Raw genomic sequence first — 20,762 nt, forward strand, 5'->3', positions numbered from 1 at the left:
AATTTGCATGACAAAGGCAGCAGAGCTGAAATTCCCCAATCATGGTTTTTACATAGTAACAGAAAACCATCATAGGGGATCGGCCAGACCAATTAGTAGCCTCCTAGCACAGTGACATGTATTGCTACGTGCCAAGTTCAAAGCAGATAATAGATTATAGGAGCCTGTTACTGGCTTGTGCTACTCATGTTACCTGCTCTGAACATAACTACTCCAGACTTAATCCAATTATTTCTTTTTAGGTTTCTAATGTTGTTTAAACGTGGAGACACTTAAAATTTACTCTGTAAGCGTGCAGACATGCAGGGCATTCATTTGAGAATTGGATTGAATGTATTGGGATAACACCAATAACATATTACTCTGGAATAGACATTTCTATATTACTGTACATATAAATGAAGGCAAGGGGACTTAGCACAGCTTGGCTTAGCACTTGTCTTTGCATATTATGCCTTGCTAAGACAAATGTTTTCTCTAGCACAATGAATCCATATTTGATATTTGATGACCATGGTGTAAATTGTGTAGACACACTACTAAACTATATTACTCACAAGTCAGAATAATAATATGTAATTTGTATAAAACACAGGATATGTACATCTAAAAACGTGTTATTGTTTTTTTACCTAGCCTCCAAGGTAAAAAGGAATATTAAATAATTTTAGTACCTGCCATACATTTATTATACAATCAATTTACCAGTGCTTGAATTGCCAGGAGACACTGTTTAATGAAAATCTTACTATCGAGGTAGAATTGATTGCAGATCTAAAATCTTGATTGTCTGGATCAAAAGACCCAATATTAGGGCCTCCTTATGTCTGTAGACTAGTAATTGCTACAGTAACTTTTCCATTAATATGGCTGTCCATCTCTGTTTTTTTCTATGTTAAAGTCAACATTTAGGCAGTACAAGACAAATGTATTGCAGTATTTCATTATGTTTTACACAAGAATGGATTTTTAGATATATTCAGACATTTAGGTCCTTGAATGAAGGTGATATATTCATGCCATACTGATTAAATCTGGATGACTAATATTAACTGTTGACTATGACTCAAACAGCCAGGAAAGACAAAGCATTGCTATGATTAAATATGTAATAACATAGCCAATCATGATAAATAACTTTCCAACCCGATTTCTAAAAACATTAATATGCAAAAATAGGTATGTGCTCTGTAATGAACTGGCTATACATCTAGATTATTTAGAAAGAGCTTTATGGAAGAAAGTTTCAGACAGATATGACCAAGAAGTGATCACTTCCACTACTGACCCTCTCAAGCTAACACTAAAATGTGTATGAAGTGGGCAGAGACTGGAGAGCAGTAATGCCTGAAATTATAGGAAGTATATATGAAGTATAGAAGTCTTACAGAAGTCTAATTTAGCTAGGCATTTAGGTCTTCCTTAATGAAGGCTTGTGCTTACCCTGGAAAAGTACACAAACTAACTTCAATCCAACATTTCCTTTAGCAGATCCACAAATTTGACTCAACCAGTAGTCTAGGAATCAATAATTTATAAATTACAATTTGACTTTTGCTTCTGCTTGCACTAGAGCATAGCAAGCAGATGTATAACAGTGTTGCATTTCTTCTTGATCGTTTATAGGTAATTTGCAAATCTTTCAATGCAGGTGTGCCAGGGCCTCATGGGTATGATATTTCAATAAAAAATACTTTCTGGGGTCCACTGTGATGTACTACATGAATTTCTTTTTAGTATCTCAAGAACATATTTCGCCTTGCCTAGGTTAAAGGTTTTGTCAAGGGAATGCAAGGGAAAAAAAGAGAAGAGGAAAGAGGAAAAAGAGGAGGATAGGTGTACACAGGCAGTCACGTTTTTATTTAACCACTAAAATTATTGTAGTCAAAGTGAATCAGAAATTAAATGTACCTCAACTTGATCATTTTTACATGTTTTTTATCTCACTGATCCATTGTGTTAATTCAGTAAATATCAATCAGAATGACACATGTTGTATCATGTGTACAAAGGAGTTTGCACAAACCGAGCGATTACTTTCTCATTTCTTCTCAGAAAGTGATTGGTACACAAGGGCAGAATGTTGCACATGTGTGCGTTCTTTATGGGCCTATTGGATCAGTTGGCTGAGTCCAAAATTAGAAGCAGATATGTTTATTTCTATTCATGGTAATTAATATCTATGGAAAGCAAACGCAGTCAGATGGGCTGTAAAATATCTATTAGGTCATATATTAGAAGGCACTTAGAAAAGCGCTCTGAAGATGCTATAGCATGCAGGATAATACCATATATCTAATTGGATATAACAAAATAATTAAGCCAAAATACCAATTGCTGAATCCTTAACTGCAGTCAATGGTTGACATTCAAACTTGAAATAAAATATAACTGCAACCACCTGTTAAGATTCCGCATGTTTGTTTCACTGTAAACATAATAGGATAAGATGTAAAATATTAAAGCACCCCTGCCATGGGTAAATATTCTAATGCTAACCAAACATGTACAAACTTTTTTTGTTTCAAATGATTTTTCCAACATCTTGTAGGGAAGCTGATGATTTATAACCCATTTCAACTGAATCAAATGCAGATGGTATATTAAATTAGTGGGTATTAGATTGGTTGGTTTCTGGCAACCACTTTCACTTGTATGTTCTCATTCTGGTAAATTAAAAGTGATAGGAATTTCCTAAGATGTTACCATGTGCATGAACAAATTCATAGTACATTACAGGTAACGTATTTTGGACGATTTACTAAATGATTTACGAATCTTAATTTAAATTTTTTTTTTAATATTTACTTTAATTATCCAGTGAAGTGAAATCTATTTGTATATAATTTATATTCACACAGGTAGTAGTGACCTTAATTTAGTCACACTGGAAAATGTCAAGATAGATGCTGATTGTTCAATAACTAAATAAAAGGTGTGAAAGTTGGGGAACCACTCAGATCAGGGTTTTTTTCGAATATAGTTTTGTGGGCTTTGAGTTTTTCATTGACCAATTTATTACATTTTAAACTTGATATTGATCACTTTATTATCATCATTATCCACAAGCCATAGTCCTGAAGTAATATATTTTGTCAGGGGAATTTTGGGCTAAACTTACCATTTTACTTCAAGTATAGCTCGTGGATATAAAGATGACATCTAGTAACAAATACATATTTTACTTTTTTGTTCTTCTTTTCATCCTACCTTTGCTCCGTGTTGAACAGTGCAAAGATGTGTTTGCTGGACATGAAGCTTTTTTCCACATCACGAACCTTCAGGTTGTCCAAAGGTAGCATGTACTTCTTCTCTTTTTCCTACTCGGAAAGAAGAAGCAAAAACAAACCAATAAGCCTGGATACAGTAGAAGTCTCACACGATGCCAATATTGCACAGCATTACTTCCTTCACCTCAATTAAACTTAAATGAGCTTGGCAGCTGGAAGGATTCTTAACTAAGCAAGGAATATCTGAGAAAGCCCAGTGCCACTGACTTCAGAGAACTGTGCCATTAGTGTATCAATAAACGTATTGTGTACAGCCTCCCTGACTGCAAACATGAACTTACAGTGGACTGCAAAAAGCCTACAGCAATTATAAATTAGTACACCCAAACCAAGAAAGTCATTAGACAGCCAGCTGGATTAATGTCACATATTCATTCCAGATCAGGTGCCCAGTATTTAAATATAAATCTTGCCTGCTCTTCTCTTTCCTGATTGCTAACTGTGGTATGAATAACTGGCATGTCTTCTCTTAACTGCTTTCAAACCATTAGCTCTTATATGATCATTTCAGTTCATACTCTAGAAATATGATAACACTGTGAATTCTAAAAATTTTCCACTCTAAAAGCAGACTAGTTTAGTACACTTGTATTTTGCAGGATTAACTTGACTACACTCATTCATGTTGAAAAGTTATCATTGTACTACAACTAAATTTATATAGTAATTAGTACGCATGAGTAGTAACAACATTCAAAAAGTGCAAAATGGTTTTGTGCTGTCTGTGTTCCCTTGAACACAGAAAAATGTTCTCACATGCTGTGGGTTTACCAATAGATAAAGTGGAAAAAGTCCCTTAAAATGAACTATAGCTGTAGAATAATTGAAGGTAAGAAACTTAGTAATAGTTCTCCTAAATATAAATGTTTTGCATCAAGTTGAGCAACGTTGTATTCATTCTCAACATGCTTTGGTACCAGGATGAATGAATTTCTATGGGAATGTATGAGAGTCACCTAATCCCTGGCAGGCTAATCAAAATGTCTAAAGATGTCTAATAACAAAAAAAGACCTGCTAAAGATGTCAGTGGTGGCGAGAGAGCCAGGGACCATCACATTTATTGAGAAGAGGTAAGTACAGTGAACTTTAGTTTTGCTTTGGATTGAAATGGGAACAAAACACAGACAGATGCTATTACCCTTCCTGTAAAAAAATCTTTGCAAGGAGCTCTTTACTAAGCACTATATTTACCTAAAATGTAGACATGGCCTAATTGCTCTACAATTTCAGAAACTATAAAAATGTATGTTAACAAGTATTACCAATGTTGCCCAAATGCCTCTGATTTCCTGATGCAAATATAGAAATGATAATTTTCAACACCCGTATACTTATCCCTCCTCCACACTACATCATAGCTAAATAGATCTGATCTGAACCACCATAGAGAAAATACGCTCCAGTTATGCAATCAGAGCCTTCTCTGCCCTTCCGTGCAAAGGAAAAAGGTAAATGCTATAGTTGTGACTTCAACAGCTTCTGGATTTAAAACAATATGTTGCATTTATTATATAATAAAATTAGAAAATGACTTACAGCACTTTTACTTGACTTCACATATTGGGACAGGGATGGGGCACAAAGAGTCAAATATTTGCGTAACAAAGACGACAAAAAATAAAAACATATCCAGTTTGTCTAGAAGTATATGCACACTGTTGCTGTCTGTTGATGTAATGTCAAAATATGTAATATTTTTTTTTAACTTCCTTCCACATAAATTATTTGTAGGGATCTAACCAGCAAGGAGTATCCATGGGTACTTCCAGTCTGAGAGTGACAACACTTACTGAGTTTAGCTGCAGCATTGTAATCCTGTGCAATCACAATTTTGACTACAAACTGCAGTGCCAACACAGTAAACTGGCACATTCTGCTGTAGTCATTGCAGTTCAGATGTTATGTCTGCCCACTGCTAAGGCATGCACACACCCACAGGATTTTCACATAAGGAGGCTACAAGATTTGCCCCACACAGTTGAGAGAAATACCAAAAATATGACTTGATTTTTTTGCAGTGCTTTACAAAAAATATTCTTCTTTTAAAAGTTGATTTTAAAATAAAGCAATTGATAGATCTGCAGTTGTTTCTTATTGACTATCAGGTAATTCCAACATCAAGGACCTTGTTCAAGAATGATAGTTTCTGTCCAGTTATGCTTTTGCATGGTTACCCTTTCACATGCATCCCTGGTGGAGAAAACACGCAGCCATGCTTAAAAAAACTGTGCAGGCGTGGTCGACATTTGCCAGTAAATCGATCCACAGTTTTAATTTGCAGACGATACTAGAGCATGTCATGTTAACAGGAAGTGGTTAAAAAAGTACGGAGGATTTCAAATTGCAAGAAAGTATGAAGAAAAGTGTGAATTGTATTTAAGAGGGACAAATCGCAACTGGTAAGGCACAGCACTTTAGGAAGGTAAATCTTATCCAATTAGGATTTAGATATACCTAATGCATTTTATTTGACCCTTTATAATCAATGCAAGAATTTGAAGTAGTTTCCACATACAATCATTATGGATAATATATGACAAGGGTTACAGATTCTGACATATCCATATACTTAACAAAGGTTTCATCTGGGGTAGAGAAATAACCAAAAAAAACAACAACAAATCATAAAGATTTTCAACTGAGCCAAATCATCTTTAGCATCAAATGTTCAAACATTGTCCCCTGCAAAGGTTCCGGAACACACAGTGTTGGTTAGAATTCACAAATATTTACCACTAAGGTGAAGATCTTTATTTCAGCCATGTGACTGTAATTTTCAAATATTATTGGACTCTTTTGAATCAATGGTTTAAATCCAAAATATCAAATGAAAAAAGGATCTGTAATCATTTTGCCCAATTCACCAATCTGCAGAAAACTCAAGTTTTTGCTCAATGAATTATAATAAACAACTTAAAAAACACTATCATCATCAACTAGTGCTGCATACAGTAACAACTGTCTTTGTTGCCCTAAGTCACCAGTTGTAGTGATCATTTTTCAGAGTAGGTTTTCATCTGATAGGTTGCTTTATGACAGTCAATGTACTTATTATTTCAGCACCAGATTAAAAGTAAAACAACAATGCAAACAAGAGTTGAATTTTCAACATCTAGCAAATGGCTCATACAATAGAAAAACAACCCTATACTGTCTGTAGTACATTATTTGCCAGCTGCCCTATACTGGTTTTGACATTATCAATTACACTATTGCATTTACAGTAACGCTCTTTTTGCATCCTTATTTATTTAGGTTTCCTAAACCAAACTTACAATAAAATACATATTTTTTATATTACAGTTAATGGACTGTGATTGCTTCTTGTTTGATGAACTGTGCCATTGCTTTAAAATCTGCTCTACCCCCAGGGGAAAAATTGAACATTCTGAATTGAACATTTTAAAACATTTCTCTACATAAATGTAACCTGTGACATTTTCCAGGTCTGATGTCCATAAAGCAAGGATGTTAAAAGGTTAAAGAATTTCCTAAGCTACGCCATCCCCTTCATTGGCAACATAAGTACCATTAATCATCATCATCTATAAACAACCATTGCCATGGAAACATTTGTGTATACATTTTAATGAGTAAAAAGACACAGCGTTTGATTTTTCTCTTTTTTTTTTAGAAATAATGATATCCAGGTTTGGCATTTCCTGTTCAAACGTTTGGCTTAATTCAGAGCCCCTGGCTATGCCTTAGGGCCCCTCACTTCTTCCAGACGTCCTCAGCTGGCTAAGAGCTTTGTCCCCCCCACACCCACCCTTGTCAGTGCTGTTTTATCATTATGTCTGGATGTGATATTCCTGGCAGACTTTTCATTGAAAAAAAAAGTTTCAAGGTTTAACTCCTTCTGAGTTCTTAAATTTCTAGGTTACTTAAGAACTCTATAGAGAAGAAACCCTATATTCCCCAACACAAAGCATTGCTAGTATCAAATGCATTCACAGAAGGCTTCTGATGTGGACACTTTGCTACCATCTTTTCTGTTATTTCTTTACTTGTTTTATAGATCAAATGTGTGTTAATATAAGTTCCAGTACAGTTATTTGTATGTAAGTTTCAGACAACCCTCTGGCAAAATTCTTCTTCTACAAAACTAATTCCCATACAAATTACTAACCAATAGAACCATCTGATAAAATTCTTACTATGGAAGTACCATGACACCTTCAACAGAACCAGTTCCCATCTAATCTATTTATCACTGAAACCCTCTGATAAAATTCCTACTATGGAGATACAGTGAGAATTTCTACAGAACCAAATTCAGTTTAATCAATTAATTTACCCATCTGATAGAATTCCTACTGTAAAAAAAGATGACATGTTCTAACTAACCAACTCCTATCTAATCTTTGATTAATAAAACCCACTGATAAAATTCTTACTATAGAAGTACTGTGACATCTTCTACTGAACGAATTCCCTTAGAAGTACTGTGACATCTTCTACTGAACAAATTCCCTTAAAACTGGGCATCTTTGGGAAGATCAGAAAAAAACTTTTAGTATTAGGCCTATATTTACAGTTTATGCATATATACCCTACACACCTAAATGTATTCTGAGACTTAGTATGTGAGTACTAAGTTAAAGTATGAGCCCAGGTATAAAAATGAATTTTTCTTTGGTTATCAAAATTATTGCATCATTATGTGCTATTTGAAAAAATGAACTGACGGATTTCACACTTATTATGTCCTGCCCTTATTTTTCTAGGATTTGGGAGCATAAGCCATTATCTACAATTGGACTGCATTTTTGGCAAATGCCTCTCACATAACAGGAGGCCACAGACATTTAGGTTCCTATAGAACTGAGAGGCAAAATGGATACCAATTCCCTGTTACTCTAAAGATGACACCAAGCCCAATTTTCAACTTCAAATCCAATTTCAACGAATTATTCAATAGTTATAATTTAAAATAGCGGCCTATTCACACCATAACACAGTGCAACACATATGTTCTCACTCATTCATATGACTTGTTCATCTTGAGCTGTCAATGCACTTCAATGAAGGAAAAAATATGTCCTGTTTGATGGTATCCCACAGGATGCAAGTCAACTTGGAATGGCACTACAACACAAAGTACATCAACAGTGCATTACTGTGTAAGGCAGGAATTTACATTGTAATGCATATTATGGCGTGAACCAAGGCTGAATGATACAATGCTTTAATCTGAAGTTAAGCACTGTATACTTGCTTCACGTGTAACCAGTTTATTTTAAAAGAACCCATTGGTCTTTTTTTCACATTGTAAGCCTTTTAGTCTGCTAGGACCGCCAGACAGGAAAATAAAATATAGAAGCACATAAGTTTTAATAATTGCTTGATGTACCTGACAAATCCGTATTTGAAATCCAAACATGAAAATACAGAGCTAGGCAAACCCTACAAAACGGACCCAACTAGTGTGGTTTCATATTTTCATAAAGATTCTTCATAAAGATTTTAGCATATTCAAATGTAATTTGCTTCTGAAGCATGTTCTGCCTAAAGTTAGCCATACACAAATTGCCTTTAGTTCAATTACTATTCAAATTGATTGACTTGTTTGATACAAATTCAGAGGACAATCGACAGTCAATTGATTGTACAACCATAAATCGCAATTGATAAACAATCCAAAGGAGAATATAGTCATATGTGCACATGCTCTAAAATTCGATCAAACAGAGATAAAGAGGAGTCAAAAACTTGTATGGTCAACAGAAACTTTTTGACCTGATAAAGAATCTTTTGATTTTACACCCAATATCAATCTTTTATGTTAGACGGAATTAAAAAACAATTTATGGTTGATTCAAATAAATGCGCGACTGGACTGCTCAATGGAATGGTAAAGTTGACCGATGTATAGACAGCTTTTGGGAAGTGAATGCTCAGTTCAATATAATTTTACACAATGTATTCATTCCTTTAAACAAAGATTTTAACAAAGTGTACTCTCCGACATGCAGTAATGCTTCTTCACCATTAAATATATATAAAATAAATCTTACTGAGCTAGCAAACATGAAATTTTCACAGACATAAGAGAGATAATTGATGTAAATCCCCATAACGAAATATTTTACAATTAAAGTAATGTAATAGGCACTTATTTCCTAACTGACACACATTCCAGTAATCCCACTGAAGAATACCTCAATATTCTCATAAACCATAAACAAAATGTCTGATAAAGCACACAAGTAGGCTGAACAACCAGATATTTCATATTTTAGGTGCTAATGTGGGAAAATATTTATCAAGCTTTATATTCAATGAAAATGCTTACATGTTTTTCTTCATTGTACCTCAATTTGTCTTTGTACCAGTCTTCTGTGAACCACAAGATATCAGCAAGCGGCCAGATCAGACAAATCAGACTTTGTTGCATTATGCAGTGCTACGAATCTAACAAATGGATTTCTGATTAAAGGAAATAGGCAAGTATCAGTAAGATGCCGATTTACTACTAGTTGCTGATTTACTACTTGCCTAATAAAACTAAAACTTGTGCTATACCTATACACTTTTGTTTTACATATTGTTATTTTTATTGGTGTACATACACTTTAATGTCCCCGTATTACGTATCTATATAGATTGTAAGCTCCTCTGGGCAGGGTTCTCTCCTCCTCCTGTGTTATTGTTCGTATCTGTCATTTGTTATGTACCTAATGTACAGAGCTGCGTAATATGCTGGCGCAATATAAATACTGTTTATTTATATATTATTAATCATAATATATACACAAACATGCACATATTACAGCCTTATTCATTGGGCCTGATTTAATAAAGCTCTCCAAGGCTGGATACACTTTCAGTAGCGAAGCTGGGTGCTCCAGCAAACCTGGAAGGGATCCAGGATTGAAAACATTTGCTAACAAATAGCAAATTACTTTTAAGAAATTCATTCCAGGTTTGCTGGATCACCCAGCTTCACTGCTGAAAGTGTATCCTCTCCAGCCTTGGAGAGCTTTAATGAATCAGGCCCATTAAGTCAAAGGGGTTCATTTCTTAAAAAAGGAAGCTTTATCTTTAGAAGACAATAGCCTTCCAAATAAATACATGTTGGGAGCTAGTTTATGACGCTTCTTTGCCATGATTGTTCAGTTCCAATACAGATCCACAGCAATATGCATTTGTTTTCTTCCCTACATCTAAATGGGTACTGATATGAAGAAAGGTTAGTATGAAAAGTACACTTTTAGGATACTTGCCACTTTTTAAATTTATTTTTCAGTTCAATTCAGATGAAATAACCAATATAAATTTCAATATGTACAGAATCAAACATGCTGTAAAGGCTAAACTCTATGCAAAGGTATTGAACAGCTAAAATATATAACACTATTGTTTAATACACAAAAGGCCTGTAAATCAGCTAAGCCTGTTGTGACTTAAGCTTCTTTGTCGGCACAATTAGGCTGGTGACCATGCTCAATACATTTTGTCCACTGGCACATGCCAGCCGAATGACTGGAGAATGAAGAGATCCTTACTCTAAAGTAGTCTATCTATCTAGCTTGTGCAGCCTCTTAGGCTAGGTTCAGACTAGCGGTTTTAGGAGTTTTTAATGCTTGAAAATTATAAAACCACTTGTATTGTATTGTATTCTTGTAAATGTTTTTCAATAAACAAATGAGTTTTTTTTAATACAGATATTTTGAAGCATTTATAAACAGTTTATCAGATGCTCAGTGTCTAGAGGCAGTTTTACCACCCTACATTGAATTTAAAATAAACTGCATGCGACCATTTATGTGTTTGTCATTTATCTGACATTCCCTCAAACTTTTATGGTGAAGAATCTTCCAGATCCATGTGTTTCAATGGCAGTAATTGATTCTCCACTGGAGAATGTGAAAGGGAATGTCAGATTTCCTGCTTTATAAATAGAGACTTAAGTATTTGCAAGCTGTTATTTGCAGGCATTTTGGATGCCTCCAAAATCATCCTGTAAAAAAAAACAGATTTTCAAAGTATTAAAAACTGGGAGCCTAGTTGTGTATTGTAGGCAGTACAAGACATGGTAAACAATGTGGTCAAAAAAAATGTCAATCTGAACCCAGCCTTATTCTCTCACCCTGTGCCCTGTTGGAAATTACAGGGAGACAATTTAAACTCAAAATTCAGGCAATTTGCTTCCTGCACTTTTTAAATACATTTCATTTGCTTTCTATTAGCAGAAGGCTTGCAGTTTAAGTGACAATCGTCCACTAGCTAACTTAAGTGTTATTACATTAGACAGTTGTGAATTTCATAATACCCAAGGAAGAGAAATAAGTAAGATCACAAAGCTTGTACTCCTATTTACTTACATTAGCCAACATTATACATCATCTAAACTACAAACTTTCTGAATGGCCCCACGACTAACACACTACAAGACTCAACTTTTTGTTTCCATGAATACATAACTAAATCAAGTTCTAGATTTATCTTTGCCTAAAGTTTAGCTTTAATATAAATTTATTGCAACTTTTTCTGTAAAAAAAGTACAGCTGGTGAAACATTATATAAAACATAGAACATACTTATGACTAGGTGACCTTAGAAAGAATTGAGAACCAGAAAAAAAGGGCCAAACAAAAAACTGTATTTAGAACCTACAAAATAATCTACAGGCGAAGGCAAGGGGAGGTCAGCAGTTCTCGGTTTTAGTGGGGATAGGGTTGTTAAATTTATAAAAGAGCCAATCGAGGCCCTCGTAAACTAGCTCGCACCTTTATACTCTGGGATGGCTTTGCTGCTGCTGGAACATATTATGTGCGATCACCATAGCAACGTCCTCTCACCTAGCCAGCTGCTCCAAGTTAAAAGGAAACAACTCAGGCAAATTATGCTTTTATATATCTCAGGAAACTATATACCTTACATCCCAAACCTTAAGTATTTTACTCTAGTAGAGAATTCGGCTCTGCACATGAACAAAGCATCATAAGAAAATTTTAAAAATAGGTACGTTTCTCATGATACCCCAGATCTAGAGGAGATTGATCAACATAGATTTGAAAGTGGAAATATAGTAACAGTTTCAGTGTAATGATGCAGCTTTTTCAAGGACCCTTCATTAAGAATTGGTCTCTAAACTAGAAGGCATGCATTTATTAACAATCAGGCTTTCAATAAGTATGAGAGGACCAATTTGAAAACAAACTTTTATTATTTTAAAAATCATATGTATGGATTCAACCTTTTCAGAACCTTTACAGGCATGATGATTGGAATTAAATACCATGCTTATACTTGAAGATTATTTAAAATAGTGAAGCATATGTGTATTGCTCAACAATGTCACCAAAATCAGTGTTTAGAAATTATCCCTCAAATTGACAGTCACCTAGATAATTCTCTGCCAAAAATGGTACAAACCTAAACAAATATGTCAAGGATTATCCTAAGCATCTGAAAAAAAAACTATTAGTCACAGAAAACTCTTTCACAACTTCCTTACAGCATCTGTATAAACAGTTTTGAACATGAACTCCAGTTGCACTAACCAAGGCCGGGCTGTGTATTGTAACACGAAATCTAAATACGAAATTATGCTAAATATTTTTTCAGTCCTTACTTTTGTTTGACATTTAATGTAGTCATCAATAATTTTACAGTATTCTACCTCAGGTCTGGGATGAGGGACATCCCATGCCAAAAGATCACCCCCATGCGAAATAAGCCTCTTTGTTATGAACACATTTCCCAAAATTTTCCTATTCTCTCACAGGCTTATCTTGTAAAAGGAAGAGAGAGGAGTGGGTGAAGATTAGTTAGGAGACGAGGCGGTGAGGACTTGACAACAGTGTAGTTCCATTGCAAGCTCACCCCTTGGGCCTGATTTAATAAAGCTCTCCAAGGTTTCATCACTGAAGTTGGGTACAATTTCATCAGTATAGCTGGGTGATCCAGCAAACCTGGAATTAATCTGGTCCAGGATTCAAAACATTTGCTAGCAAATCACTTTGAAGAAATCCATTCCAGGTTTGCTGCATTGCCCAGCTTCACTGATGAAAGTATATCCTCTCTAGCCCTGTAGAGTTTTGATAAATCAGGCCCCTTGTGTCAGCCAAGACCTGGAAAATTAGCAGAAGATGTACTAACCTGATTTTCAGTAGATGGTTTTTGTGAGACAGGAAAAAAGAAAGGCAACAACAAAAGAATCTCAACCTTTAGTCTTTAAATCATGGTGACGAAAAGTACAGCTTTATTTATATGGCAGCCTGGACTGGATTTAGGGTGCAGTGCTATAAATAAACCTGTCATGACAAAACATGGAGTTTGCCATTGCTCATTTTTCTTTCTAAAAATGCTGGCTACCCTGCAGTCATGTTTGAGTCAGTAATTTAGAACAAACTAGCAGATGAAGAATTCAGAGTTTTTAATAACTTTTCTCATCTACATACTTAACTGGGATCAGTGACTAAAAAAGTAATGAAGCCAAAGAATCAATATGACATTCAAGTAACTAGTGTTTTCACAAGGGGGATCAGAAAGAATTAAAACATGTCCAACATTTTAAAACTAGCAGTGAAGTAATTTGGCTTCCCATCACAAAATTGTCCATAGACAGTGTAAATAGCATATGGCTATAGACTGTAAAATGTGCTGGTGCTGTAAAAATCTTACATTATTATTAAATTATTAGTAAGTAATAATTAAGTAATAAGTATTGGTAATACTTAAAAATTAGTAATTTGTAAAAAAAGAAAAAGGCTTGACTTTGCACAGGCTTCAAAGCTTAGACACACCTCCCTCACTTCCTATGCAATGTGTTGAACAGAAAGTGTAACATATCGAACCATAACATGTAATATTATACATTTTTATATGTAATAATCAACACCTTCCTGACAAATGTTAACAGGAAAATGATAAAAAAAACTTCCATGAGGATAAGTGGTTGGATGTAAGGAGAAAACACCCCTCATAAATAACATTTTAGGTATTTCTTATATTACACTGGGGAACAATTTGGAAAACATTTTTGTTTACTTCAGTTTTTAAGCTTATTTACACTTAAATAGGTATGGTGATTCTAAAAGTGCAGTTTGTTTTATTCTATCACGTCAGGTTTTTTCTCTACTGCTTATATTATTGCGATTACTGTAGCATGGATTTGTATAGGCTATTCTTTTACACGCAAGACAGTGTGGTCAGAGGTTGTGCGCTGCTCTATGTAGTGAATAAGCAAAGTTTATTTATCCACTTACACACATATTTCCTTTCTTTCACATAATGTCTGGCTCTGCTGTTTCTCGTCATAAGTGCCTAAACAACCCTGATTCATTTTGTTATATCTGTGGCAGTTTCACCATTCCCAGTCAAAGAGTAAACATCAGCACATTTGTAGAGCAAGCCTATTTGGCATATTTCAAAGTTAAACTTAGTGATCAAGATAAGTCTTGGTCCCCTCATAAGGTGTGCAAACAGTGTGTTGAGGGTTTATGGATGTGGACAAAGGGAACACAAAGGGTAATAAGATGCCATTTGGTATACCTATGGTTTGGCGAGAGCCAGGAGATCATTTCAGAGACTGTTACTTTTGTATAGTGAAAACTTCAGGATATAACAAGAAAAATAAATGTAAAAGAGTATCCTAATCTACCATCGGCTATACGCCCAGTGGCTCATTCAGATGAAATCCCAGTGCCGGTTTTCGTTACACTACAATCTCCTGAAGAACATGATTATAGTGATGAACTAGGTGACAACAATCGTAAGGAGTTTGAAATTGAAGAGGTCTCATTCGTAAGGAATTTGATCAGCATTAGTTGAGTGATTTGGCACGTGATTTGGGACTATCAAAGGAGGCTCCAGAACTAGCATCAAGACTGCGTGAAAAAAAATACTTGAAAAAGGAACAAAGGTATCGTACTTTAACTCAACTGAATGGTGACTTTTCATCGATAGCTCAAAGAAGAGCTTAAAGTGTGTCTTCCTTCACAATGGCAAAATATTTGGGTCATTCCCAATTGACCATTCAGTTTCTCTTTGTGAAGAATATGCAGCCAAAAAGAGAGTCCTTGAGTTGTTGCAAAATCACCAACACAATTGGGTCATCTGTGTTGACCTTAAAATAGTATGCTTCCTTCTTGGTCAGCAACGCAGATACACCAGGTATCCCTGTTATATGTGCATGTGGGACAGCAGAGCTCATGAGAGGCATTGGGTGGAAAGGAATTGGCCTCCAAGATCTGCCCTAAAACCAGGTCATCCAAACATTCTACATGAGCGACTTGTTGATAGAAAGAATAATATATTCCCGTCTCTGCACATGAAACTGGGTCTGATGAAGCAGTTTGTTAAAGCTTTGCCAACTAAAGGAGACTGTTTCAAATGCCTAATTTTGGCATTTCTTAGCCTGTCATTTGAAAAAATAAGGGCTGGTGTATTTGATGGTCCAGAGATTCTGCTGCTCATCAAAGATGAACATTTCATCAGGACAATATCAGAAATCGAAACGAATGCTTGATTAGAATTCAAAGCCATTGTCAAGGACTTTCTTGGAAACACAAGAGCAAATAATTACACAGAAATTGTCCAGAAACTCTTGGGAGAGCTACAAAATGCTTGGTTGCAATATGAGCATCAAGGTGCATTTTCTGCATAGCCATCTTTGTAACTTTCCAAAAAACCTTGGTGCAGTCAGTGATGAGCAAGGTGAACGATTCTACCAAGATTTGAAGGTCATGGAAGGACTGTATCCGGGTAGATGGGATGTATGATGGCTGACTATTGTTGGAGCATCCGGCGGGATTGTCCTAACCTAACACTGAACACTCCAGGAAAAGCTATAAGTGTACATTTTTACCTTAACCCGCTTACCTGATTAATTTTCAAATGTTTTACTGTTAAAAAAAATTGTCATAGTAACAATAGTGTCATTGTCAGAGTAACAATAAAACCTTTGTATGGACAGAAGAAATTTAAATAAACATTACTATCAAGGTATTTCATTATTTTTTTACTGTATGTAAAATTTGTATGTTTTTTTGACAAAAATGGAGGGTACCCTGTATCGTAAAAACTGGAAGTGATAGCAAAAACTGGGGTCATGTCTGGATTCACTACCCAAAAACTAGTAAAAAAAAAAAAAAAAAGTGTAAATTAAATGATTTTACTTCCTGACCCACAAATATACTATTACTCTGGGCTAGTTGCTGCTGCTTTGCCAAGAAAAGAACAGCCGTTAATTTTTCATATCTATTTGGTGGAATGGGTGGGGCATTAATGTATCCCAGTACTCATTTGTCTGGGAAGGAGCAGATATCCAAGTGCCCCATTAAAGGATGCTTCAGAATCCCTTGTACGTTCTCTCAACAAACCACCACATCCTTTATTTGAAGAATTAAATGGCCTTGGTCATTGGTCTAATTTAGAAGGCAAAGGGGCACATGCTCATTATCCCTCCTTTTTGTATGTACATGGGTTTTGCAAGTCGCAAATTTTAATTCACATATATCAATATTCAAACACAAAATGTGTTTAAAATTTGGAAAAAATCATATCTGAGCTAATTCAACCATCTTTGCTATTAAAGTCCAGCCTACCCAAAAAGGTACATGCCCAAGCTGGTAATGGTTAGTCACAATTTGGATTCAAGTCTGCATTTAATCCATTTTTCCAAAAAGCTTTAGCTATCTGAAGTTCTAAAAGGCCTAAATGTGACCAACAAGCAGTAGCTATACCATGACCTGAATAAATAGGAACCTGCTCAGACATATGTATCATATTGAAATTATCCTAGACTTAATGGTGATTGAGTTTTAAACAATACACCTTTACTGGTAATTATGTTTATTTACTGTCAATATAATTTATTTCATAACAATTAGGCTACAGGAGTACAACTGTCAACAAAAGTGTGATGAAGCCCAACATCTAGCCAGTAGGTTTGTTTAGAACTAAATAATATGTATGGGTTGACAAGATAATAAAACAAATTAATATATTTAACATGTAACTTTGTGCCATTTGACATCTTTGGAACAATGATACGATACTAAACCTTGTCTATTTTTTTGTTTTTAGAAAAAATATTAGTTTAGAACATTCAAAAGGTCAAGAACAAGTTGGAAAAAGCAAAAGAGAAAAAAAGAGGAGTCACTCACTCACATGTCAGTCCCTGGGGTGCATAAAAAGCTTTCATGCTCTTCTGAGTGTTGGAATTCTGTCCAGTAGAACCATGTCCTACCAAAGGTGGCAGATCTTTGATAGAGACTAGAGTTGATACACTAATTGAAATATAAAATGAAAAAAAGGAATGCACTCAGGGCTTCTCCACATCTTCAGCAGACAGCTAAAATTGTAAAAACATGATGCATGACATCTGGTGTTTTGTACCAACAAAAAAGCTATTAGACCATTTCCTGGAATTCGGTACTAATCAAGCATTTGTGTTTTAGGGTTTTAGTTTGTGTTTCCAGTTATCAAAGATGGCAGAGATATGACCTTCACTAGGAGTAACCAACAAGTGGAACATTACTTAAAGCAGGTGTCTAACCAGACCCAAAACATTGCATAGCGATTTAAATAAAGTGAGAGAGATGAGGAGCTCACCATAAATGTAGAATGAGTGGGCCATCTATGGCTTGTAATGATTGTGGGGGGGGGGGCAATTACCCAACATGATAAGGTAAGAAAATGTTTGACCCTATGTATTGAGCTGGAATTGAGATAGAAAAAAATAGGGATAGATAAGGTGACATTTTAGACAGGGAATGTTGTGGGACAGACCTGCCAAGTAGCACCAAGTTAATTTATTAATAGGTATTAGTTCACTACACAACTTGGTATTTGTTCATTATTTTCCATTATTTGCCTACCTAAACACATAATTGCAAAAATACATAACAATAAACCAAACACACATGACATCAGGCAACAAAATCTTCTTTATTCCTTAAACCCTGCATCAGTAATTTGGAGTGAAAACTGATATTGTCTCAGTTATTCAATATGAAAAAAGATATGAGTCACTTGGCCTTGTCTATCTGTCTGTCTTCCAATCTGTTTCTAACCACAGGCCTTCTTGATCACTGGCCTTGTTTTACATTTTACTGATTGTGTTCCAGTGGGAGTCTAATTCCCTTGTGTTCTCTAGTTTCCTGCAAACACCTTAGGTAATTACAGTTTTTAAACTTTCATCACTGTTACATATATACATAGAAAGTATTAACTTGTGCATCATGGACTGGAACTGATGTTTACAAAGCTTATATGCACTGCTACATAGCTGCTAACAATTCTTTCTGACCATAGTTTGGTTTGAAATAGTCAGAAATCATATCATACCTTTATTAAGTATTTATATGGTGAATTGGTAACATTTTACAAAACCTAGTGTTTATTTTACCATTTTGGCTGTATACCCCTAATGGACTAAAGCATTTTTTTACAGTTCTGCTAGGGACCTGTTTATTCAGCTATAACTCTGTCATTCAAACATATATTGATGTTTAGGTAAAAACAAGATCTTCTTGTTAGTAATAATTTCTTGCAAACATTTTTATTTTCTAAGCAAATGATATAAAAAATACCTGGTATTCTTGAATTGATGGATGAATAGTCTTAGGATAAATATATAGTATATTAAATACATTTTATACATAACTAATACAGAAATCTTAGAACAGTTTGTAATATCAAACAATTAGTACATCTAAGAATTATGAATAACCATTTACAAAGTTAATCATAGTAAAAAATTAACATACCACATATTCACATATTCTAAACATATTGAATGGTCATATGAAATAACATTATTATAGTATCAGATATTTTTCAATACCATATCCCTAGTAAAATCTCTAGTGTAGTAACTAGTTTTGTTACAAAAAAAGATTTAAAACTAATCATATCATTAAGGCCAGGTGTTTGTGTGGCTTTCAGGTTAATTATCCATTTAGTTTCAGTTTGCAATAGTCTTTTATCAAGGTCTCCCCCTCTAGTATTTTTGTTGGTGTTTAGAACCCACATGATGGCATATGGGTGTGATCATTTTGCCTACTTTGATCGAATGTATGTGCTCATAGATTCATTTTTTGAAGGGTCTTTTGGTCTTTCCACAGTAAAAGGAGCCACAGATAAAAATGATTAAATATATTACTCCTTCAGTGTCACAAACGATGTAAGAATTAGGTCTTTGGTTTGAACCCGTAGGTAATGTAATCATGAGAGCTTTTTTGATCCAGCTGCATTGATTACAGCGTCCACATTTAAAGGTACCCTGTGTGGTTTTAGGTTGGGATAGTAAGACTGTGTCCTGTTTAAAATTACTAGAGACCAAATGGTCTTTCAAAGATTTGGGTTTCCTATAGATGATCATGGGTCTGTTGCTGATGAATTTATTCATCGTTGGATGTGCTTGAAGAATGTGCCAGTTTTGGCCCACAATTTTAGTAATGAAATTGTGGTTCTCATTAAATATGGTGATGATTCTTACTGGGGCTTGAGATTCAGGGTTAGGTCTCTGTTATGAAGAGGCTTTTTAAGAAGATTTTTAGTATATCCTCTCTGAAGAAGTCTTTCTTGTAAAAGTTTTGCCTCATGTTTGAAATCAAGATCGCTGGTACAATTTATTTTTAGCCTTAAATATTGGCTAAATGGGATGCTGTTAATCAGGACCTTAGGATGGCCATTATCAGCATGGAGTATTGTATTTCCTGCTGGCCTTCTGGCAAATATCAGAATTGGTAAGGCCTTCATTGTAATTGTCTATCAAGAAAAAAAGAACTTTAAGTGTAAATTTAAAGTTGATCTACACACTATTTGGATGTCATTAATGGATGCATTGTGCATCATAAACAGTCATCATGCATTTTTCTTTTTTTAACAGGTAATTCCCAACAAGAACCAAGAATTTTTATAAAAGCTGAAGTTTTTAAAGCATGAAAACAATTTTTGACACTACATACATATATATCTATATATATATATATATATATATATATATTAGTTTTTAGGTCTAGATCCAATTTAAGGTTTACTTTAAATGAGCTTAATAAGCACTGATCAGAGAAAAGATTAAAATTGCCCGTCATATTGTGTAGTTTTCCTTTGTGCCACAAAACAGCTCTGATCTTTCAAAGCATTGCCCCAATGGGGCCATCTTTAGCTGAACTTGTTTTTAGGCTTAGTCTACATGGACGTTTTCTCAAGCGTTTAACCTGAGGCTTTTAAAGCCCATGTTTGAAATCCCCATGCATTCCAATGGGCTAATCTTTACCAGGACGTTTCCTTGAGGCACAATTATGAGCTTTATTTTAAATGTTGCTTGCAAAGTTTAAAAAATTAAAACGCTGACTTAAAGCTGGAAAATGTCCCAAAACTCAGAAAAACATGGGTAAACGCTTCCATTGACTTCAAATTTTTTAAAAACGCAGGAAAACAAGGTAAAAACTTGGGAAATGCGTTAAAACACAGCATAAGCGTTTTCTAGCGTTTAAAAGGCAAATTTTAAA

The 20,762-nt window shown here is 34.8% G+C and overlaps 1 protein-coding gene across 1 annotated transcript in view; it reads right to left on the minus strand.

The window, feature by feature from the left end:
• DNM3 (dynamin 3) overlaps positions 1 to 20,762 on the minus strand; it is a 156,569-nt gene that overhangs the window by 73,677 nt on the left and 62,130 nt on the right. Inside the window, 1 exon segment of the mRNA XM_072419940.1 lies at positions 3,211 to 3,320. Coding sequence (XP_072276041.1) covers positions 3,211 to 3,320 — 110 coding nt within the window.

Source organism: Pyxicephalus adspersus, chromosome 8 (assembly GCF_032062135.1).
Source record: "Pyxicephalus adspersus chromosome 8, UCB_Pads_2.0, whole genome shotgun sequence".
Classification (NCBI taxonomy): Eukaryota; Metazoa; Chordata; class Amphibia; order Anura; family Pyxicephalidae; genus Pyxicephalus; species Pyxicephalus adspersus.